Here is a 24643-nt window from a genome sequence, read left to right as displayed (position 1 = left end):
CCACCTCCCCGCCCCGGAGCCGCGCGTCTCAGCCGCCCCGCCCAGGCCCCGCCCCCTCAGCGCTGCACCAGGGCCGCGCGCAGGGAATGGCCCCGCCCGGGCCCCGCCCCCTCGGCGCAGCACCCAGGCCTAGCGCGCAGGGAGTGACCCCGCCCCAGGCCCCGCCCCCTAGGCGCCCCACCCGGGCCGCGCCCCATCCCAGGCCCCGCCCCGCCCCAGGCCCCGCCCCCTTGGCGCAGCACCAGGTTCCCGCAGCCGCGCGCACAGGGGGTCGGCCCCGCCCGCCCGGCCCCGCCCCGCCCAGGCCCCGCCTGCCCGGGCCCCGCCCCATCCCAGGCCCCGCCCCGGCCCCGGCCCCGCCCCCTTGGCGCAGCACCAGGTTCCCGCAGCCGCGCGCACAGGGGGTCGGCTCCGCCCCGCCCGGGCCCCGCCCCATCCCAGGCCCCGCCCCGGCCCCGGCCCCGCCCCCGGCGCAGCAGGCGGGGCGGAGCGGCCGGCGGCCCCGGCAAAGCTGTGTCGGCGGGGCGGGCGGCGGAGCTTCCTCCTCCGAGAGCGCTGCGGCGCGGCTGGGCTGGTCCTTCCGCCCCTGCCTCCGCGGCGCCGGGGCGAGCGAGGGGGCGAGCGGAAGGCGCGGCGGAGCCGAGGCCGGCGATGCGGCCGGCGGGAGGCGCGGCGCTCGCGGGCTCGCTGTGCGGGGAGCTGCTGCAGGCCCCGCCGCAGGCCCCGCCGCCCCCGGGCTCGCAGCCGCCCCCGGCCGCGCCCTCGGGGCCGCCGCTCCCCGCGCCTGGCGGCGCGACCCTCAACCGCCTTCCGGAGCCGCTGCTGCGGAGGCTCGGCGGGAGCCTGGACCGAGCGCCCGAGGGCCGGGGCTGGAGGAGGCTGGCCGAGGTGGCGGGGAGCCGGGGGCGCCTCCGGCTCAGGTGAGGGCGGGGCGCGGGGCCTGCGCGGCGAGTGGGGGCGGGGGCAGCGGGGGCAGCGGGGGCAGCGGGGGCAGCGGGGGCAGCGGGGGCAGCGGGGGCGCGGGGGCGGGTCCTGCAGGGGGGCTGCGGGCGACGCCGTGGTGGGAAAGGCCGAACCTGGAGCTCGCCGCCTCCCTCCATCGGACCGGCCTCCCGGGGCCCCTTCTCGAGGGCCCGAGGGACGGGGCTGGAAGCAACACCGTTGGCCTCTTCCCGGGCTCGGAGCGGCCGCCCTGGGGTGTCGGGACTTGTTTTCACGCCGGCAAGTCCCGAGGACCCCGGAGAGGGCTGCTTGCGGGTTCCGTGTGCCACCCGCATACCTAGGGGGGACACTGACCAAGAAACGTTAATGTGCTGACTTTTTAAAAAAGAATGATCTGTTACGTGTTCACAGAAGTGACGTGTTTTTCTTTTTTGGAAAAAGAGGCTTTTCCAAAGCAGGCAAAAATTAGTTAGACAAGAGGCTTTGTTTTACGTTGTGAAGGTCCCTTGCACGTCGGGTCCCTATTCCGTGTTGCTGCCTTCACTCGGCTGCGGCTGCGCTGTATCCCGGGCCCTGGAACGCAGGATGCTCCAAAGTGTACGTTTCCTCCGAAGGTAGATGAAAACGGTAAATAGCATCTCAGTGTTCCTGTGAAAGACCGTTTTGACCTTGCGGCGCCAGGGTCCCAGGAACTGCACGAGAGATGCCCAGACCACACTTTGAACCACTCCTCTGTACCGTTGTTGGGATTTTGGTCTGCCTGGGAATCCCTGAGAAGTTCTTGTAACTCCTTGTATGACTAAACCTTGGCTTGTACTGTAATTATTTCTCCGTCTTTTGACAAACTCCTTGAGAACAGGAGGCATCAGTGAAGATTCTGTGTTCTATGCATGGAACCTGTCTTAGGCACTTTGGAGTAAATACTTTGGAAAGGGGAGTCATTCATTCACAGTTATGTTTGTTTTCAGGGCCTATTATGAGCTGGACGTTCCAAAGGATAAAAAGATGACAAATATCTTATTCCTATTCACAAGGGGCCTACCTAGTAATGAACTGTTATTCCGGGGCATTCACAAATAACATGTCCAAAACGCTATGTGGGATGTGAATAGTGATAATAACAATAGGTTATCATTTATTGAACACTTAGTGTATACTAATGCACTAAGCATCTCCATGTATTATCTACTTTAACCCTCACAACAACCTCGAGTTTCAGAGTTTGGGGTTAAACTGGGGTCATGATGATTTAGGGTTCTTTGGCCACATGTGAGGTTGGAATTAAGAAGTGGTAAACTCACAAAGTTGAGCGGACAGATGGCACAATTTTCTGTTCCGGGGGGGGGGGGGGGAACATGCTTCTTTTAGGTTGTGCAAAGAAAAATCCAAAATACTATTACATTAGGTCCATAGGTTTCTGAATTTCTAGACTTAACAGAAAAATGTTTTCTTCTTTGGAGATCATATCATCAGATCTGGGATTGGTTAGTTTGTGATTCGTATGCTAGTTAGAGAAGGCTCTGGACTCTGCTGAGGAGGGCCTGGGAATGAGTACTCCTAATTTGGCAGTGGAGGAAAGAAAAGAAAGGAAGGCCCTGCGGCTGAAGAAGCTTGCCTGATGGAATCAGAAAGTGATGGGTACCTGACATCACGCGCTCAGTGTTCCTCCCCAAGCCTCCAGTTGGGTTTTCCCAAAGGCTACAGAATGGTTTGTTTGGTAAACTAATAAAAAATCTGAGGCCACATCTCTGATGAAGGTAGTATGGAGAGAAGGGCAGCAGCCTCGCAAGGGGTGACAGGCAACAAAGTGCATATATTCCTAGAATCTGGCAAATTCCAGGGTGGGAGGTCTGAAAAGAAACAGATAGGGGAAAGAGAAAGGAAGGAAGGAAGGAAGGAAGGAAGGAAGGAAGGAAGGAAGGAAGGAAGGAAGAAGAAGGAGAAGGAGAGAGAAAGAGGAGAAGGAAGAAGGAGGGAGGGAGGATCCCTGGGTGGTGCAGCGGTTTGGCGCCTGCCTTTGGCCTGGGGCGCGATCCTGGAGACCCGGATCGATCCACGTCGGGCTCTCTGCATGGAGCCCGCTTCTCCCTCTGTCTGTGTCTCTGCCTCTCTGTCTCTCTCTCTCTGTGACTATCATGAATAAATAAATAAAAAAATCTTTAAAAAAAAAAAAAAAGGAAAGAAAGAAAGGAGGGAGGGAGGGAGGAGAAAGAAAGAAAGAGAGAAAGAAAGAAAGAAAGAAAGAAAGAAAGAAAGAAAGAAAGAAAGAAAGAAAGATAGATAGATGGGATTTCACTAGACTTCCAGGTTGATGAAGATTAGTTCAGAATAGGTGAGTGAGGGATCCCTGGGTGGCGCAGCGGTTTGGCGCCTGCCTTTGGCCCTGGGCACGATCCTGGAGACCCGGGATCGAATCCCACGTCGGGCTCTCTGCATGGAGCCTGCTTCTCCCTCTGTCTGTGTCTCTGCTTCTCTGTCTCTCTCTCTGTGACTATCATGAATAAATAAATAAAATTAAAAAAAAAAAAAGAATAGGTGAGTGATGGTGGGAGTGGGGGCACCTCTGCAGGCTGGAAAATAAAATAGGAGAACATTAACAAAATCAGAATTAAGCTGGCATAACAGAAGGGCAGCCCTGGAAACTAAGGGACTGGAGAGTGACATCTGAGGAGCAAGGTAAGCTGGGGACGCTTTCTCTATGTAAAACCAAGAAAAGCTATTTCAGAGTAATTTCATATTGGTACTAGAAGAGTATCTATGATAGCAGAAAATCCCAAAGATATTTTTCTCTAGTGTGAGATCGAGGAATTAAAGAGTGACAGTCCAAGTGGACCACAGTTCCCATGAGGATGTGGACTTTTTCCCTAAGGTCTTCACAGGTTGCCTATTGTTTCTTTCCACTTTTTTTCTGACTCTATACATGTTTCCTCAAATAGATGAAAATTTGCTGAATCGACCACAAGAGCCCATCCTGAACGGTCTCTCACAGATTAGGAATAAATGTCTTCATACGATTCTGGGTGACTCAGAGTCCATCCAGGCTTATTATGCTTTAGCTTCCCACGACCGTGTGCACACGGAAATGCCCTAATTACAAACTCAGCCCTAATTCCACTCCTAACCACCCTGCTACTGAACAGCCTTTGCTGTCAGTGCAGCTAGATGCAGGTTCCGAGTGTCTTGGCCAAGCTACGTAAACTGTGTGCTGGTGTGGGACCTCGGAGCCCTGGAGGTGCCAGAACTTTCAGGAGGCTCTCCTGCTGCCTGGACTCCATGCAGAGCTTGGAAGGGGGCTGTGGGATGTGGGCCAAGGAGACCCGTCACTGCGCACCTGCTGCACTGAAGGCGTCTTCAGCTGCAGATTTCTGCCCTCACACAGTTTATAAGCATGAGAACCTGTGAAAAGCCGAAACAAAAGATCTCCTGTCTCTTCAGTGTCAGAAATTTGGAGTGCTGTAGGGTTCAGGCCTTGTGTCTCCACCTACACGTCCTCACCCAGTCCCCTTCTTGGTGTATCCTTAAGTCTCAGGGTGGATTACTCTTGGTTCCTATCTTTGCTTTGAACCCCTCCAAAACTTAGCACTTCTTCCTCCACAGCCGTCTTTCTCATGCAGTTTTCTTTATCTCGGGAAATAGCGACTGCACCCCTCCGATCGCTCAGGCCCAAAACTTCACCATCAGCCCCGACTCCGCTTTTACACAGCACATCCGTGTTCTCAGCGACCCTCGTCTGCTGTACCTCCTGTGCATCCGGAGTCCAGCCTCTCTCACCTGGATCATTCCAGGAGCTGCCTGCCTTCTCCCACTTTGCCCCTGCCCCCAGGCTGTTCTCAGCATGGCAGTGAGAATTATTACTACTTTTAAAAGGTTCAGTCGAGTCTTACCCTTCTTCTGCTCAAAACCCCTTAACTGCTTTTCTGTTTCAGTATAAAAACACCAGTTAGCTAACCACTTATCTCTTGGACCCTGTTGTCTTCCTCCCTTTCTTTGCTCTCAGCACACTTGCTTTCTCGCTTTTGACTTGAACACGGGAGGGTCTTTGTACTTGCTGTTTCCTCCATCTGAGATAGTCTCCACAGGAGAACTGTCTGACTTCCCTCCTTTACCTCTTCAAGTGTTTGCTCACAAGTCACCTCCTTCAATGAGGTCTTCTGTGATCACATTATTTAAAACCACCCGGTACGTCCACTCCAGCATTACTTATCCCCCTGCTTTGCTTTGTTTTGCTCCAGAGCACTTACGACCATTGGATGGACACACACACACACACACACACACACACACACACACACACCTCTCATGCCTGCCTGTGCGTGTGTGTGTGTGTGTGTGTGTGTATCTTGGAGTAAAATCCAGGATCATAGAGAATTTTGTCTTGTTTGCTACAGTATCCTAAAGAACCTAGAAAAAATGGTTGGCCTATTTTAGATGACTAATAAGTAGTTGCTGAGTTAATGAATAGAGATTTCAAAGAGTAAATGTTCCAAGAAGAGAAGCAAAAGAACCTGAAAGCGGGGCCATGATTTGTACCCCAAGGAATGCATGATGTGTTTTATTTGGGTACATATTTTTTTATAGTGAAGATGAATACTTTTTCTTAAAAGCAAAACCCGTTTGTTTCGGTAATAGTCTTTGAACTTAAATGAGAAATTCCAAATTAGGGCTGATAGAAACCACTTCAAAGTATAGTCTTACAGGAATGTAACTAAAAAAGGAAAGAAAGGGTCTGGGTATGTAGAGGCATCATTTTAGCTGAAAGCCAGGGCCCGTGCAGAAAGTCGGTAAAAAAGGAAAGGAGATACAGAATCTTGTTTTTCTCCCGTGCCTCTTGTATTGGAAATTTTTGTCTACTTCAGCTTGGCCTCTTTCTTCATTTGGAAGAAAGAAGTCAAACTGTTTTTCTCTTTCTTCTGTATCAGTATAAACATCAAAGCATCACTTGGCTGCATTTGATGAGATGGCTTCTGAATTTTATGTACCAGATTCTGACTACCTTTCTGAATCATAAAAAAATGCGTGTGTGTATATTTAGCATACAGCATCCTTGTTTTTATAGATCTTAATTCTAATTATTTAAAAGAATAGTAATCCTTCTATTGTCTCTAATACTGGTTTCTTGACCTGGGTGTTATAGGAACTAATGAAAGAAAATTTTACAGAATAGAGGACCAGCAGGCATCCCTCCCCAGCTTTCATTGTTGCTGTCATCATAGTCACCATTATTCCATAAAAGAAAGGACACTTTAACTCTAAAAAAATAGGAAAGACCATCTTGAAGTAAAAGGCAGTCATATAGTCCTTATTTTTATCATTTTACCATGGACTTCAGATTATGCTGCCACTAGTCTACAGTCCAGATTTTGGGAACAGTTGACCTATGTAATGATGAGTCACATTTAACAAAAATAGGGTATTGAATATACACATAAATCTGAGACACTTAGAAAGGAAAACCTAGTGAATTTAGAGACAAGAGGCCTTGAACAACATGATCGGATTACCAAACTAGTAACTACTCAAAAACAGTTTTAAGGAAAAGCTAAAACAGTTTCAGAAATCAGCATAATTAGGAAATTAATGTTCTTTTAATATCTCATATTTCTACTGCATAATAAGAACTCCCTTTTTTTTTAAAGATTTTATTTATTTATTTATTCATGAGAGAGAGAGGCAGAAACACAGGCAGAGGGAGAAGCAGGCTCCATGCAGGGAGCCCGATGCGGGACTTGATCCCCGGAACTCCAGGGTCACACTCTGGGCTGAAGGCAGGCACCAAACCACTGAGCCACCAGGGATCCCCCAAGAACTCCCTTTTATTGAATGCTTATTATTTGCCAGTCACTGTTCTAAGTACTTCTAGCATGGATTATCTAATTTAATTCTAATAATCCTGTGAGATGGATGATCCGGGATTGAAATTATTTTGGTTGAATACATTTTTTTCCCTAAAGTTATGAGATTACCAACTTCACCACAGAATTTAAAATTTTGAGTGACCATTAATATAAATGCTATGGTAGCCTTTTAATAAAACTGATCAAAATGAATGTGGATTAAGAATATTCAGGAGCACCTGGGTGGCTCAGTTGGTTAAATGTCCAACTCTTGATTTTGACTCAGCTCTTGATCTCAAGGTCATGAGATCGGGCCCCACGATGGGTTCTACACTGGGCATGGAGCCTACTTACTTACAATTCTCTCTCTATCCCTCTCTCCCCCCACCCTACCCTACCACCCCCTGCATGCATGGGCACACCTGTGCACCTGTGCACACTCTCTCTCTCGTAAACAAAAAAAAAAATTCCAAGTCATACAAAAACTTGCTTACCATGCATCTGGCACAGCTGTGATGCTGTTGTATCTGACTCCTTCCATCTAGTCGTCCAGCCTTTTTAGTTATGATTGAAATTCACTCCATAATCATTCAGATACAAACAATGAATGTGGGCAAGGCAGATTTTAGGTATTGAGGGGTTTAAAATATGGGGTTTCTGTTTTCTAGGAGTACTACGATCTGGTTAGGTAGAGAAGACATGCCTATGAAAGAAAAGCACACAGTTTTAAGGCAAAATTGTGTCAATTGAGACCTAGAAAACAGAGGTCTGCAAACAACAATCCGTGAGCCAGATTTGGGCTACTGCCTGTTCTTGCAGTTTATGAGCTAAGATTTATTTTTATATTTAAAAAATTGTAAGACAAAACAAAAGCCAAGAAAGAAAAACATGCGCTAGACTGTATGGCCCATAAAACCTAAAATATGTTCCCTCTGGCACTTTACTGAAATTTGCCAACCTTTAATATGTAAGATAAGCACCATGAGGCGACTCTAACCTGTGTTTGGGGGACTTGTGTGGTCTGGGTGAACTCCACAGAGAAACTAGTTTATATATTGGACTAGAATTTAAATTGGCAGGAAAGGGAGAGGTCGCTGCAAAGGTGTGTGAGGTACGAATTCTGCAATATGTCATGGAGATTATCTAAAGGCTTTGGTTGGCCTTTGTTGTTGGTTATGTCTCTTTGGGAAGATTTTGGGGTTTTTGTTGTTGTTTTGATTGTTTGGTTTAACTTTCTTGTTTTTCTTCTCTTGAATGTTTCATACTTGTGCTTTCCCTTCCTATGAAATGGTTGAAGTCCATACTCCTTGTCCTGTTATTTATGACTTTCTGTTGTCTGACCTTAGCCTGTCTTTCTAACCTTATATATGCCTACTGAACACAATGACATTGAAAAGGAAATGGTATATGTATGTTAAATAGTGGTAGTACGGGGATCCCTGGGTGGCGCAGCGGTTTAGCGCCTGCCTTTAGCCCAGGGCGCGATCCTGGAGACCCGGGATTGAATCCCACGTCGGGCTCCCAGTGCATGGAGCCTGCTTCTCCCTCTGCCTATGTCTCTGCCTCTCTCTCTCTCTGTGTGTGTGTGTGACTATCATAAATAAAATTAAAAATAAATAAATAAATAAATAAATAAATAAATAAATAAATAAATAAATAAATAGTGGTAGTATGTGATGTGATGAACACTGGGTATTATACGCAACTGATGAATTATTGAAAACCACATCTGAAACTAATGATGTACTATGTGTTGGCTCAGATTAAATTTAAATAAAAATAAATAAAAATTAGTGATAGTTAAAAGAATAGTTTTAACAAAAGGGCAGTGAGACAGAGAGTAGGTTCTTTGGGACAGAGGTCAGCAAACTTTTTCTACAAAGAGCTAAATAGTCCATGTGTTTCAGCTTTGTGGACCAACTGCTCACCTCTGCTGTTACAACGGAAAGCAGCCATCCACCACTGTAAATACGTATGTGAACGAGTGAGGCTGTGTTCCAGCCAAACTGTTTACAAGATCAGGTGGCTGGGTGGGTTTGATCCACAGACCAGAGTTTGTCTTGCCCCTGTATTAAGGTATTTCTAGATGCTTAGAAGTACTTTGAATGTTAGCAGTACTGCTAGTCTTAAAAACTGTTGAAAAAATGAGCACACATAGTAAGAAAAATTTGACGGTACACAAGAGTTTATAGTAAAAAGTGAATCCTCCAGCTGCCCTGGCTCTCCTCTGTAGGAGAATTACTACTACTGGCTTCTTGGCTATCTTGTCAAAGTTAACTCTGTACATATAAGAACAAATATATATTCTTACTAATAAAAATGATATCATGCAGAACAAACACTCTTCCTTATCTTTACTCATATTGATTATATATGTAAGCACACTACTTTGCTAATACAAAATACTGTATATTAAGTTTTTTCATTTTTCAAAATGCCTCTTTCTTGGGTCATATTATACTTTATAAAAGCATAAGAATGAGTAGAGAAAGGTATCTGGTCTTTCTAATCAGTATTCCCAAATTAGATAAAAATTTTTATTGACATCAAAGCCAAACTTCTATCCTGTTTCAAGATTTCTCTCATCTTCTAATTTAGTAGTCACAGGAGCTGAGTTGGAGAAGGGCATAAAGAGGAATCCTCTATGATGGCAGAAGAAGGAAAGGACAGGAGCATTCATAACGTAAATAACTGCACCGGTGACTTACAGTTTATCCCTACAGCAGTTCATACCAGACATGTAGCAGGCATATCTTGTTGGAGAATCCTGTTGACTTGAATTAAATCTGTTGTTTGCAGTTGTCTGGACTTGGAGCAGTGTTCTCTTAAGGTCTTGGAGCCTGAAGGAAGTCCAAGCTTATGTTTACTGAAGCTGATGGGTGAGAAAGGTTGTACGGTCACAGAACTGAGTGACTTCCTGCAGGCTATGGAGCACACGGAGGTTCTTCTGCTTCTTAGCCCCCCAGGTAGGTTCTTCTCTTGGGTCTGTTCTCCAGGAGTTTGTGTAGACTAACGTAGAGGAAGATATCTCATTTGACAATGAATTGCATTAAATATTTTTGGAAAATGTAAACATTTTTTCCTTCAGTTTGAGACTAAAGAACACATAAAAAACAAGTATAATGCATAAATATTTATTGGGTTGTGGTTCAAAAACATCAACTATAGATGATATTTTGGGGACTAGTAAAACCATTTGGATTTAACAAGTGTATTAGATATTAGGGAATCATATGATAATGGTACTGTAGCTCTATAGAAGAATGTCTTTATTCCAAGGAGATGCATGCTGAAGTATTTAGGGGATGGAGCACCTGGCTGGCACAGCTGGTAGAGCATGCAACTCTCACCTCAGGGTCGTGAGTTCAAGCCCCACGTTGGGCGTGAAGCCTACTTAAAAAAAGTATTATTTAGGAGTAAGATTTCTTTTTTGTTTCTAGAGATTTTTATTTATTTGAGAGAAAGAAAGCGAGCTAGCATGAAGTGGGGGAGGGGCAGAGGAAGAAGGAGAAGCAGATTCCCTGCTGAGCAGTGATGTGGAGCTCAATCCCAGGACCCTGAGATCATGACCTGAGCTGAAGGCAGATGCTTACCCTACTGAGCCACCCAGGTGCCTCTACGGGTAAGATTTCTATAACTCGTGTTGAAATAGTGTAGCCAAGCCTCAGTCAGTAGAGCCTGTGATTCTTGATTTTAGAGTTGTGAGTTTGAGCTCCATGTTGGGGGTAGAGTTTACTTTGAAAGAGAGAAAGAAAAAGAAAGAAAAGAAGAAAAAAATGCAGCCAAAAAAATAAGTATATATTAATATGTAGACAAATGAGATAAAGCATATATAATAAATGTTTATTGTTTAAGTATTTCACCAACACGATGCTTTTGAAATGTTGATTGATTCAACCCTGATTTTTCTTCTGATCATACCAATATTGAGAGATTTTTCACTTCCAGGGTCAGGTGTGAGGAATAGGAAACAGCCCCTTTCCACAACTACAGGTAAAGTTGGTCTGCTGCAGCAGTGTCAGGCAGGAGAAACCATGTGATCTAAGTCACTTGATGGCACCAGCACCGCAGACCTTCTCTCTCAGGGGTTTGGTTCACCATTATAGTTTCCACTAGAAGCAGAGAAACCAGTCAAGATTGGGAGGTCCATGGTCTAAGGACTCATGCTCTCTATTTTACATGGTTTTGATGTATGCAGTTTTTATTACATAACCGGCTTATTTGTGATAATGTTTTGAAGTTAACATGGGGAACCTAAAATTATAATTTAGATCTTTGTCAGTTCTGGGGTTCCGGAATCTTCTAACTGAAAAGTCTTGAAGCAGGTTGGGCTTCAAGAGAGGCTGAGGACAGCCCTGTTTTCAAAGAATTGGTTTGTTTTCATCTTTGCCCCTCCTTTCTTGTTTTTGGCTTCCTTCCAAGAGTGACTTTCTACATAGTTGCAAGAGCTCTCCTGACTGTTCCTTGCATTCATCTTTGTTCCAGCAAAAATCATAATAAGATTCACTCTTGCTAACTAATTTCAACGACATGCTTGTCCCTACACCTGTCACTGTGGCGAAGGAGATGGAATGTGCCCATTTGCTGGCTTAGACCCAGGAGAGAAGTTGGGTTGAGTCAGCTTTCCAGAAACTACGTGGATTACCAAACGAAAGTGGGCCAGCATAACATGCTGAGGAGGTAATTTAAGAGTCCACTACAAATGGAAAGGACCCTAGATTATAAGTCAGGAAACTTAGACTCTTAAGATCCTCCTCTGCTTCCCAAGGCCTAATGTAGATGATAAAATAGGTCTTCTGTAAATGCCTCATTTGAGTTACACGTTGTTTTGGATGCCTGACATCTGTTCCTTAGCCTCTCATGCCAAGAGGTATGGGGTAGGAGTAACCACTGTTAATGCAGCCCCTCTAGATGAAATCATTGTCTGTCACCAATCTTAATAAGGTGACATTTGTTAACTTTTATATCCCCACTGCCTGGACTGTTACCCAGGAATTGTGACCATTGAAATCTGCCAGTTGGGACACTCAGCTACTAAGTTCTCACACTTCATAGAACCAGGGTCTCTGAAAACTTAGGAAACCTCTCCAGGAAGTAAATATAACTTCTATATCTCATTATCTTTTTTCAGTAAGTACACTAATTACTGTTGGTTGCCAAGTCTATAAAATGAGAGTAAGTCTTCTGTACTTGGCAGAGTTGTAGGAGCTGCATGAAGTGATGCTGTATGAAGTTGCCTCTAGGCAACCACAGAGGCTTCCCATCTCTGGTTGTGGTGGGATCACTGGCCTAAGATCTCGGCCTTCCACGTTTTCTGTTTCCCATGCATGACACTGGGCTTTACTGAAATTGAGTCCTGTGTTTATTTATGTGTAATGATCTGCCTAAAATTTTTGACAATATTTTATATTTTGATTTTTGACAAGCCAGCAGCGAATTACAGAGAGAGCCATTGGAGATGGCTATAATAAGGAGTTTCTCTGTTTTTCTGAGAAACTGAGTTTCTCTTGTATATTTGTTTTGGTAGCCCAACAGTAGTGGGGGCAGCATCCCCCTGTCTCTAACTAGAACGATTCCCTTGATTGGGAACCAGCCTCAGAGGTCCCTCACTTAGGATGGACTCTAAGCCAAGTGTAACTCACCCTTAAATTCTTGCTCTCCATGGGCTCTGACACAATATATTTTCTGAAGGAACCCCATAGATTGAGGTTTCCTCTCTTCTGCTTTCTTTCTAATTGGGCTTTTTCATAGCACATGGATGGCTTGCTGCTCCCTATCCTCAGTATATCTGGCCTATATTTTATGTTACAGAAATCACCTGTAGTTTTTGTGTGTGGATGCTGTCCATGCCCATTTCTCAGCACTGATGGTTTCCCTATTTTATTCTTTTGATCATCTCTGTGGGAATTGGAGGGAAGTGGGAGCGTTAGTGAGTGTGCTGAAATGGCTTGAACCAGAAGTCCACAATGATTTTTAGACCTTTATTTTCTCGTTAAAGCATCAAAAATTCTGATCCCAAAGCAACTGACATAGGCATCTCTGTCCTTTGCAAATGTTGTTGAGCCTCGATGTGCAGTTCAAGATGTTCCTGTTTCCTGTTGTTTTTTTAAGTGAAAACATTTTGAGTGTAGATTATAGGCTCCGTCAGTTATGTAATTATGCAGATCACACAACTGCTGCCAAGGAAGTAATGCCCTGGCCCCAAATTAGTTAAGCAGAGGCCAGACAGTAGGGGATAGTTAGAATTAACATTTTATATATGGGTTTCGTTAGATGAATCCCAAGGTTCCAACTCCAGTTCTGTTTCATTTTGTTTCCTTCTTTATATAAAAGTTAGATCACGGGCAACCCGGGTGGCTCAGTGGTTTAGCACCACCTTCGGCCCAGGATGTGACCCTGCCTGTGTCTGCCTCTCTCTCTCTCTGTGTCTCTCATGAATAAATGAATAAAATCTTTAAAAAAATAAATAAAAATAAATAAAAGGTAGTTCACTGGGTGGGGGGATGGGGTACTGGTGATGGGCACTTGATGGGATGAGCACTGGGTGTTATACCATATGTTGGCAAATTGAATTTAAATTTTAAAAAGAAAAATAAAGATTTAACTGAAAACAAAAAAAATACTTCACTCTCCAGACATACCAGAAGACTCTGGCCAGGGTCTCCTCATCTGCTACTCCTCAAGTGGCATTTTTGCACTTGCCCCACATCTTTTTTGTCTTTAAGAAAGGAGCCAAGGGGCACCTGGGGGGCTCTGTCAGTTAAGCATCTGCCTTCGGCTCATGTCATGATCCCAGACTCCTGGGATGGAGTCCCATGTCTGGCTCCTGCTCAGCGAGGAATCTGCTTCTGCCTTTCCCCTCTCATACTCATCTTTCTCTTTCTTTCTCACTCTCTCTCAAATGAATAAATAAAATCTTAAAAAAAAAAAGAAGGCAGGAGCCAAGATTGTTGAATATTATTCTTTAATTTCCAAAATACCTTGAGTTCAGAACCATCTTATCTTTACAGTTCTGTGAAGGAACAAGAGCTCTGCTATTATGAACATTTAAATTTTCAAAGTGAGCAAACATTTGGGTGGAAAATGAGATTTCCAGCGTTTATCATTTAGCCAGAGTCAGAGTTATTGACAAAAGCAGATTAGAGCCCATGTCTGCTGACCCCAACCTGAACTCAGTGGCATTTCCATCATGCTAAGAGATTTCTGGGTCATTCCAGAAGCTTGGTGATGAATTATTCCTCCAGTTGCCTCTTTGACCTATGGACTGCAGTTCTTTTGTCCTTGCCAAATTAAAAAGTACTCATACCAGGGGCACCTGGGTGACTCAACAGTTGAGCGTCTGCCTTTGACTCAGGTTGTGATCCAGGGTCCCAGGATCGAGTCCCTCATCGGGTTCCCCGCAGGGAACCTGCTTCTCCCTCTGCCTCTCTCTGTGTGGGTCTCATGAATAAATTAAAAAAATCTTTTTTTAAAAAAAAAGTCCTCATCCTAGATCTCCTTTATAAGGGATTTTTTTGGTTGCATGAGTGACAGAAATTACTGAAAGGAAAATATCAAGAAGTGGAAGAAGCAATGGTGGTATTGACAGAAGCATGACAAAAGGAGGGGAAGAGAGAGGGGAAGGGAGTGATGAGGTCCGAAGGAATGTACGTCTCTGTGGAGCTCTTCAGGTCCCTGGGCAATGTGGGAGCAGGCGGGGTATGATGAGATAGGTGTAGACAAGGGGCAAATGTCAACTGCCTTGTAGGAGGGTCATACGTGGACATGCTTTGGTTGTGTTGCAGGGAAATTATTGGAGAAAGAGAAATGGTATTCTGGGACAGTATGAGGCACTTTTCAATGATAACTTAGACATTTTCAGAATAACAATGGAAGAGTTTTAGGTAGAAGCTGATGGAGAGAAATGTTTGGTTCGCAGCCTCTGAAGACAGATGTGCCATCGTGTATACAGTGGATCTGTTTCTGGAACAGCTGTTTGTAAATTGCCTCAATATTTAAATACATCCTGAGAGAGGCTAACGTAACGGGGAGCTGTAGTGAATCCTTCTGTCAAGAATGACCCTAATTTATCTGCTTTGGAATTCCAGCAGGGTTTTTAGTCTTACTGTTCAGTATCATGAATCTGTGATCTGCACAGGTGTGTGTTGGACGCACGATCCTCATGTTCCATCGTACCTAGTTCAGATTCTCCCCGGCTTACAGGAAACCAAGTAACCTCTTTGACTTCTTTGCAGATGTTATCTGAAAATAGGCTTGTTTGTCAGGAAACTGTGCATTCACCCTTTAAAATAGAACTTTCATTTGTGTACCTTGGTACACCCTCCATAGCCCTGTGCCATCTTCTTTCCTTACCTTTGTTCAGCACCTTCTGACTAGTGGGCGCCCCACGAGGGCGGTTACAGGTTGACCATGGTTCCCTGCCGCACAACACTACGTGGGAGGAAGGAAATTTGTGTGGTGAAGGCAGGGGAGGTATTGTGACTTCTTGTCTTTACTACTCACCAAGGGTGGTTTCCGAATCACATTGTGCCTTTCAATTCTCAGTCTTTGAAGCATTAAGTTAATAAATACGTGTATTTATTCGCTGGCTTATTGTAGACTAGACTACTGAAATTGATGGTGCAGGTGTAAACTGAGCTTGAATGTACATTAGAAATCATGTAGGCTTGTCTCCCACACAAAGGAAGGACACCTTTTAGGACATCCTGGCCATATGGATCCTTTGTCCATTAAAGTCATTCATTTCTTTGTAAGACACTCTAGGGAGAAAACCTTTTAAGTTCCATCATTCTTGTCTCTTGTCTCTTTGTATAATAGGAGAGAATATTTGCCGTGGTCCATTTATAAGCACTGCCATGGTACGAGACATTGCACTCTGCCTGACATTCTCCCTTCAGTAAGAGAGGCTCACTGTAGCAGAAGATTAGCATGGGAGGTGCGTTAAGGATCACTGAAAGGGGGGCACCTGGATGGCTCAGTCCATTAAGCATCTGCCTTTGGCTCAGGTCATGATCCCCAAGTCCCAGGATTGGGCCCGCATCAGGCTCCCTGCTCTGCAGGGAGGCTGCTTCTGCCTCTCCCTCCTGCTCCTTTTTCTCACTTGTTCTCTCAAATAAATAAAATCTTTAAAAAAAAAAAAATCACTGGAGCAGGGGCAGGGGCCAGAGCAGACTCCCCACTGAGCAGGGAGCCTAACATCAGGCTTGATCCCCAGACCCTGGGATCATGACTTGACCCCGGGACCATGACCTGAGCTGACGGCAGACACTTAACTGACTGAGCCCCCCCGGGCGTCCTTGGCATGTGACTCTTGATCTCACAGTTGTGAGTTGAGGCCCCATGTTGAGCATAGGGATTACTTAAAAATAAAATCTTCGGCCCAGGATGTGATCCTAGAGTGCCGGGATCGAGTCCCACGTCGGGCTCCTGGCCTCTCTCTCTCTGTCTTGAATGAATGAATGAATAAATAAATAAATAAATAATCTTTTTTAAAAAAAACCTTAAAAAAAATCACTGGATAATGGTAGCTAATGTGAAGTGATAGATGTGTTAATTAAGTCAACCGTGGTAATCACTTCATAATGTGTATATGTAATAAATTATCGCAGGATATACCCTAAATGTACGCAACTTTCATTTGTCAAGCATACTTCGATAAAGGTGGAGAAAAAAAATCGCTCGCTGCATTGAAACAAAAGCATGGGGATTTTAAAGCTCAAGAAAACCTAGATTGGTATTCTAGTTCTGCCATTTTACAAGGGAAAAGAAAAAAAATGGTTTCCGAGAGGTTAAATAGTTTACTCAAGGTCATTTGGGTGACCTTTTGCAAATTACTTCATTTTCTTCATAGTAACATAGATTTAATGAATATCTAACTCATATGGTTATTTTGAAGTTTAAAGATCAAAACACCTGGCATATATAAAGCAGTCAGTAAACTGCTGATGTAGTAGTTTTTATTACAGTGATGAAACACAGTCAGTCAACAAATACGTGCGGAACACTCACTGTGTCACCATGTGCCAGGCACTGTTCTGGGTGTCGGGTAAACTGGTGACCAAGACAGGCAAGGTCCTTGCTCTCATGAAGCTTCTGTTTTAGTAGGTGAGGCAGACAAGAAAACACAGGGATTTCAGATGGGTTCATGCAGTGAAGACCAGAAAGTGGGATGAATGTAAGTGAGAAGTGGGGGTGGGGGTAGCTGGTTTAGAGATGTTTCCCAGAGAAGCTAGAGACCTAGATTATGAGAAAGAACGAGCCTGTCATGAAACATCGGGGGGTTTGAGGGGAAATCCAGCAGAGGAGTAGTAAGCAGAAAAGTACAAAATAGGTTGGCTTCTGAAAAGAGGACCATTGTGGCTGGAGCAAGGAGGACAGGCAGGGACGAAGTTAGAGAAACCAGTTTATGTAGGACCTTGTGACCTACATGAGAAGTGTTCATTTTATTCCAAGTACAATAGGTCAGGCAAGGGCTTTAATCAGAGGAGTGACATGGATTAATCTGTTTTATTTGATTTTATTTATTTAGAGAGAAAAAGAGTGTGTGAGGGGGTGGGGCAGAGGGAAAGAGAGAATCTTTTTCTTTTTTTTTTTTAAGATTTTATTTACTGATTCTTGAGAGGCAAAGACACAGGCAGAAGGAGAAGCAGGCTCCCTGCGGGGAGCCCGATGTGGAACTCGATCCCAGGACCCCGGGATCATGACCTGAGCCAAAGGCAGACGCTCAACTGCTGAGCCACCCAGTTGTCCCAACATCCACATTTTGAAAGCCCATTTAGCCACAAACCCTATATTCTTCAGATTTATATTTGTTTTCTTCTTTTGTTGTTACAACTTTTTTTCCTTTCTTATCACACATTAAGTTTTAAAATCAGAATCTCTTGATCTTGAAGTTGTGACCTACGTCTCTCCTGGCTAAAGAATGGCATTGGGAATGTTAAAGGCAGTGCTGTGAATTTGCCGGCCAAAGTGAGAGTGCTCATCCCTTTTTCTGTCTTTGACATGTACTTTGCCACCAACACAGAGTACAGGTTTCAGAAGAACTGTTACTTCCATACTGTGCTAACTTGGCATCCACATAAAAAATTAATGAATAGGAGAGGTCTCCCTTGGCAAAAGTTTTAAATTCTTTTTTGAGAGGCAAAGCCTTTACTAAAGGTTTTCTAGGGTTTCTTCAGACCCTCAAATATAGTAAGTATGCAATAAATATTTATTTATTTTGGTATCTTCCTGGAATGGTTTTCACATACCTGTTTTACCTTATACACTATTTTTGTTTGGAAAGGTTAGTATCTTTGATATACTGTAAGAGTGCTCTTATTGGGATTAACTCCTCTTCAATTGTAATCTTGTTTTGATCTTGTTTTGATTAGTGGCTTACAGAGGAAGAAGATACTGTTAACCATATTCAGGATAGATGAGGAAAGAAAATAAACTAGGTGGAAGGAATTCTATTTTGCAAGTTTTAATGACCTTTTCTTCTTCCTTCCTGAAAGCCAACTAACCCAGTTTTGTGTACTGTAAGCTTGGCAAATGTCAAATTTCCTAACTTTGGTTTTTTTTGTGTGTGTTCATTATCTGTTGCATAACAAATAACCCCAAAACCCAAGGCTTAATACAACAACCGTTTATTACTTCACAAAATTCTAAGGCTAAGAACCTGGAAATGGCTTAGCTGGGTGTTTTGGGCTCTGGTTTTGGCCCCAGCTGTTGGGGCAAGGCTGCAGCCGTCTGGGCTGACTGGGGTTCAACAGTCCTCTTCTCAGGTGCTTCACTTAAATGGCTCTTGGCAGGAGTCCCAAGTTTCTTCCCTTACCGCTTGTGCCTCCCACAGGGCTGCCTGAGTGTCCCCATGACAGGACAGCAGGCTTCCCCAAGGGAGAATTGAGGGGGGTGTGGGGTGAGGGAATAATTTCATAAATGATATAGGATTTTCTTTAAAGATGTCCATGTTTTTTGTTTTTTTAAGATTGATTGATTGATTCATGAGAGACACAGAGAGAGGCAGAGACACAGGCAGAGGGAGAAGCAGGCTCCCTGCAGGGAGCCCGATGTGGGACTTGATCCCAGGTCTCCAGGAGCATGCCCTGGGCCAAAGGCAGGCGCTCAGCCTCTGAGCTACCCAGGTGTCCCTAAAGCTGTCCAAGTTTTGATGCTGATAGTCATTCCTCAGATGAGAAATGTGTGTTATCACGTGTCAGATTTATCCTGCTGTTCTGTTTCCATGCCTTTCTGCATACAGAATAATTTTCTTTTTTTTTTTTTTTTAGATTTTATTTATTCATGAGAGATACAGAGAGAGAGAGAGGCAGAGACACAGGCAGAGGGAGAAGCAGACTCCATGCGGGGAGCCCCATGTGGGACTCGATCCTGGAACTCTGGGATCACGCCCTGGGCAAAGGCAGACACTCAAACACTGAGCCACTCAGGCATTCCTAATTTTTATTTTAATGCTAAATCATTAAAAAAAAAAGCTAAATCATAGCATTGAAATTAAATATATTTTGAAGATGTTTTCATTAGTCAATACCTAGAACAGTGCACCTAACTCAACTGAAGTTCCAGCTGTATGAACATTTAGGACCAAGTATATGAAGAGTTGGCACTGAGAACTGCATCATGACTTGTCTAGCAGGCATCTCTTATAAAGTGCATTCTGGGGGGCGTCTAGGGGGCGCCTGGGGGTCTCAGTCGGTTCAGTGTCTGCCTTCAGCTCAGATCATGATCCCAGGGTCCTGAGATTAAGCCCCCTGTCGGGCTCCCTGCCCTGCGTGGAACCTGCTTCTTCCTCTCCCTCTGCCCCTCCCCCTGCTTCTGCTCGCATGCTCTATCTCTCTGTCAAATAAATAAGTAAAATCTAAAAAATAAATAAGTAAAGTGCATCCTGATTTCAGAGGTGTTAGAACATGAAAAAAATATTTCTAAGAATTGTATAAATATGGCTAACAATTTTCTCCCCCAGTTATGGGAAGTACAGTAGATCAAAGTCTTCTGTGGATGAGTTTCTTTCCTCTTGTTTTTACAAAGCCTGGAACTCACAGATGCACAATCTGATGGGGAAGGAGATATGAATGGGCAGTTTACAACTAGGATGAATATACAGGTTATTTCCAAAATACTTTTTTTTTTGTTTGTTTCAGAAATATAAACAAGGAAAACCTCTCTTCTGTGACTTAATTTTACTTTTTTTTTTTTTTTTTTTTATTAAAGGAATAAAGATCACTGTCAACCCAGAATCAAAGGCAGTCTTGGCTGGACAGTTTGTGAAACTATGTTGCCGGGCAACTGGACATCCCTTTGTACAGTATCAGTGGTTTAAAATGAATAAAGAGGTAAGTTTTTAAGTGTATTTTACTTCCTCTGTCATAAGAAGAGAGAATGATAGCAAATTATTTAACGTCATTATCCTCAGTGTGTTTTTTGGAATTTTGCTCTGATAGACCTGGCTGTGGTATTACTGAAGTAGACAATAATCATTATTTTGGTAAGACAATTCCAAAAGTTGGCTTATAAAAAAAATGGTGAGCAGGGCACCTGGGTGACTCAGTCTGTTACGCATCTGCTTGCGGCTCATTTCATGATCCAAGGGTCCAGGGATGGAGCCCCACATCCATTGCACTCTGCACTCAGCAGAAAGTCTGCTTCTCCCTCTCTCTCTGCTCATGTGCACACACTCATGCTCCCTCTCTCTCTCTCAAAAAAATAAAATCTTTTTTTAAAATGGTAAGCGGAGAGATGCCGGTTGGCTCAGTGGTTGAGCATCTGCCTTTGGCTTGGGTCATGATCCCGCGGTCCTGGGATCGAGTTCCTCCTCGGGCTGCCCGCAAGGAGCCTGCTTCTTCCTCTGTGTCTCAGCCTCTCTCATGAAGAAATACATAAAATCTTTAAAGAAATAAAATAAAAGATGGTAAGCAATAATAAAATCAATTCTCAAGACTTTAAAAATTGTAGAAAATTAGGATTACTTGGAACAACAATCTTAAAAATAGTAATTATCACCAGTACATTCTAACATGCCATAGAGAATTCCTTACAACAAGTTATGTTCCAACTAAATTATTTTTTAAATAACTTTATTTTCTTTGGCGGTGTGGGTAGACGTCTAACCTCAGAACTTCTGGAATTGCTTCTTGGTGCCAACAGTCTTTGTGACTTTGAGCACATGGAAACAGAGTCTTGCTGAAAGGCCAGCACCTGCCCACTGTGACTATATTCCCAATCTGGCCGTCCCTGCAGCAGGGGGACAGGTGCACAGATGTGTTCTTACGGTGTTTCTCAGAGTGGTTGTACTTTCAGATGTGGTGGAGGAAGACCCGGTGGATGATAGTGGTCTCTGCATCTTCACCCGATCACCACACCAGATTCAGTCTGCCCTCTGATGAAGACATTACCTATAAAGGGGCATTTCTTGTTGTTTTAGGACCCTCAGTGGCCTCCTTGGGCATCTTGAAACCCAGACCAAAGTTTTGATGGTACTGTAGGGGCGTCTTTTTGCCAGTTTCTCCAGCAATCCCTCTTCTTATTTTGAAAGCTGATTTGGCTCCTTTGGGTAGGCATGCTCAGTCTAAATGTCCACCATCTTCCTGACCACCTGAAAAAAAGGCAATCAAAATCTTTAATCGAGGTATTTTTAAGATGACATGGAAGGCAAATAGAGGATTATTCTAAACATTCCATGTAACTATTATATCAAAAGATTTAGGCTAGGAGCACTTGGGTGGCTCAGTGGTTGAGCATCTGCCTTTGGCTCAGGTCATGGTCCCAGGGTCCTGGGATCAAGTCCCGCATCGGGCTCCCTGCATGGAGCCTGCTTCTCCCTCTGCCTGTGTCTCTGCCTCTCTCTCTGTGCCTCTCATGAGTAAATAAATAAAATCTTAAAAAAAAAAAAATGTAGGCTATTATGGTAGATTCTGAAGTCAAATTCCAGCTAGGAGAGAGGAGCATTATTCCTCCTGTAGAAATATTGTATTCCTGCGCTCCCCAGCAAGTAATGCAAAATCACACATTGGAATTCTTTTTTCTTAAAAGTTCTTTGAGCCGCTCTGCCACTGGGCATGTCCCACTGCTCTGGCTCGCCCAGGTTGTGTCTCACTTTGGTAGGGTCCTCTATTCCCCTTCTCCACCTCCCCTCTCCCCCTGCCATCCTAGATTGTACCTTGAAACTCCATATTCTTTTCAACCTATTAGTCAAATAACTAAGCTTTCTTCCAAATGCAGTGCTAGGTCTACATTTGCAAACCTGAAACTAAGTTAAAGGGCTATTCTAAGATTATGATCTTTCCTTTAGTGGAATTGATCCTGTGCCTTAGAAGAAATGTGTGGTTTTATACAATTTCCTATTTCCATCCCTTACACACAGGTGAGGTAGGGCGGCTGACCTGCAGTAAAAGATTGCGCGTAGGCTTTGGTGCTAGACAGGCCTGGGTTGGAACCCTGAGTGTCATTATTAGTGACATGAATTTCTATCCTCCAGGGGTATGAGAATTTAATAGGGCATTTCACGTACCTAGGCTTTCAAGAGATGGTAACTAAAGTTATCTGTAACATCTTCTCAATTGCAAAGTTGCTTTTATCTTAATAAATGCTTTTTGAGGGAGAAACAATAGATAAAGCTTGCTATATTAAGCATGTCTTATACAATGGAATATTCCTCAGCCATTAGAAACGACAAATACCCACCATTTGCTTTGACATGGATGGAACTGGAGGGTATTATGCTGAGTGAAATAAGCCAATCGGAGAAGGACAAACATTATATGGTCTCATTCATTTGGGGAATATAAAAAACAGTGAAAGGGAATAAAGGGGAAGGGAGAGAAAATGAGTGGGAAGTGTCAGAAAGGGAGACAGAACATGAGAGACTCGTAACTCTGGAAAAGAACTAGGGATGGTGGAGGGGGAGGTGAGCAGGGGGTGGGGGTGGGTGGGTTATGGGCACTGATGGGGGCACATGATGGGATGAGCACTGCGTGTTATTCTATATGTTGGCAAATTGAACACCAATAAAAAATAAATTTATAAAAACAAATAAAATTTTAAAAGTCCAGTAAAAAAAAAAAAAAAAAAAAGCATGTCTTTTGTAAAGTAAGCCCTGACTTGACAAAGGTAAAAATGTAGGCAGGGGGCAGTACTTCTTCAATTCGAAGAGTTGTAATAGATTTTAAAGCCCTCACAAGGTTGAATTTTGTCAAACTACTTTTATGGTCATGGGGTTATTTTAAGGGATACTCATTTAAGAAGTATTTAGCGAGCACCTGTTTTGTGCCAGGCCATGATCTAAGGCTGTGATGACGAAGTGCTGACACACAGGGTCCTGCCTCCCTCGGTGGGGAGCAACAGTAAATAAATAACAGAATTCTTTGAGTTAAGAACTATGAGGAACATCAGGGTGATCTAAAATGAGAAGCCACTGTCTTAAGCAGGAGAAAGTAACACGATAGAATTTGTGTTTTTAAAACACAATGCTGCTGCTTGAAGGGAAGCAAAGGAAAAGCAGAAAGACCAGTTAGCTAATGCCTGTACTAGACTGTCAAGAATGACAGTGTGGACCAGAGTAGGGCAATGGAGAGGGAGCAGAGTGCCCAGGTCAGGTTATGTTAGAGGGAGAGTTTTCCACACCTGATAGGTTAGAGGTGGAACGTGAAGAAAAAGGGAAAGAGATCAAGGGTGACCCTTGGATTTTTTACTTGAAGCATCTGGGGTCGTGTTATATACCAAGGTATTGAAGATTGGGAAAGAAATGGATTTAAGGAGGTAAATCAAGGATTTGGTTTTAGGTGCATTAAGTTCAAAGCACCTGTTAGACATGTACGTGAATCATCTAGGCAGTTTGGATATCTGGAGTCAATGAAAGTTTATGTTACAGAAGACCAACCAGTAAAGAGACTAAGAGCCTAAAAGAGAGATGGGAGGAAATCCAGCAAAAGATGGTATGAAGCCTAAAAGGGAAATTATTTCAAGAAAAAAAAAGGTAGAGGAGCACATGGGTGGTTCAGCAGTTGAGCATCTGCCTTTGGCTCAGGTCGTGATCCCAGGGTCCTGGAATGAGTCCCCCATCAGGCTCCTGGTGAGGAGCCTGCTTCTCTTTCTGCTTGTGTCTCTTCCCCTGCCCCCCATGAATAAATAAATAAAATATTTAAAAAAAAGAAAAAAGAAGAAAGATGTAGTTAGCATTCAGTGCTGCTGAAGGGGGGGAGTGTGGGTCAAGGGAGATTTGTTTGGGATTTTTTACTTATTTAAGATAAAAAGCCCTAGGGTATGTTTTCAAGAGTGATACAATAAACGAAGTAGATGGTAAAGTAGAGAGAAAAAGGCAGGAGCAAGGTCAGAGTGAGTGGGATTGGCAGGAAAGAAAAAGTTTCCCTCTGCCCCCCCCCCTTTTTTTGAGATTTTATTCATTTATTCATGAGAGACAGAGAGAGAGAGGCAGAGACACAGGCAGAGGGAGAAGCAGGCTCCCTGCGGGGAGCCCAATGTGGGACTCAATCCCAGGACCCTGGGATGATGCCCTGAGCCCAAGGCAGATGCTCAACCACTGAGCCATCCAGGTGTCTTCCCTCTGCCCTTTTCTGTTCAGTCTCTGGGTGCTTGTGAATTAAATGACAAAGTACAGATTAACAAGAGAAAAAGTTTATCCCTTTGGGAACTTACAAAGGAGGTAGCTCCATAAATGGTTAAAGTTAGAGCCTCACATACCTGATTCAGTAGGGAAAAGGGAGGAGGGAGAAAGACTTCTGAGAGAGGAACAAATGGGTTTCTTTAAGAACTACAAGGAAATTTCTAGAAGAATAAACAGGAGATAAGGAAGTTTGCCCTTATGCAGGTATAAGTGGTCTTCTCATCTTTATCATGACCATAAAACTCTCCTG

At 44.1% G+C, this 24643-nt stretch overlaps 1 protein-coding gene and 1 pseudogene across 2 annotated transcripts in view; one reads left to right on the top strand and one right to left on the bottom strand.

Annotated features, from left to right (window-relative positions):
- Positions 1-529: 529 nt before the first annotated feature.
- Positions 530-24643, top strand: part of LOC129514541 (mucosa-associated lymphoid tissue lymphoma translocation protein 1) — a 62983-nt gene continuing 38869 nt past the window's right edge. For both annotated transcript variants that reach the window (XM_055333204.1, XM_055333203.1), the window contains exons 1-3: positions 530-920; positions 9576-9742; positions 19986-20107. In XM_055333204.1, the coding sequence (XP_055189179.1) occupies positions 652-920; positions 9576-9742; positions 19986-20107 (558 nt within the window). In that variant the 5' untranslated portion in view covers positions 530-651. The remainder of the gene's footprint in view (positions 921-9575; positions 9743-19985; positions 20108-24643) is intronic.
- LOC129514542 (40S ribosomal protein S11-like) lies at positions 20884-21354 on the bottom strand (annotated as a pseudogene).

This window comes from Nyctereutes procyonoides, unplaced genomic scaffold (genome assembly GCF_905146905.1).
Source record: "Nyctereutes procyonoides isolate TBG_1078 unplaced genomic scaffold, NYPRO_anot_genome, whole genome shotgun sequence".
In the NCBI taxonomy this organism is placed as follows: Eukaryota; Metazoa; Chordata; class Mammalia; order Carnivora; family Canidae; genus Nyctereutes; species Nyctereutes procyonoides.
The sequence above is the reverse complement of the archived record's forward strand: the minus strand, read 5'-3'. Positions and strand labels throughout refer to the sequence as shown.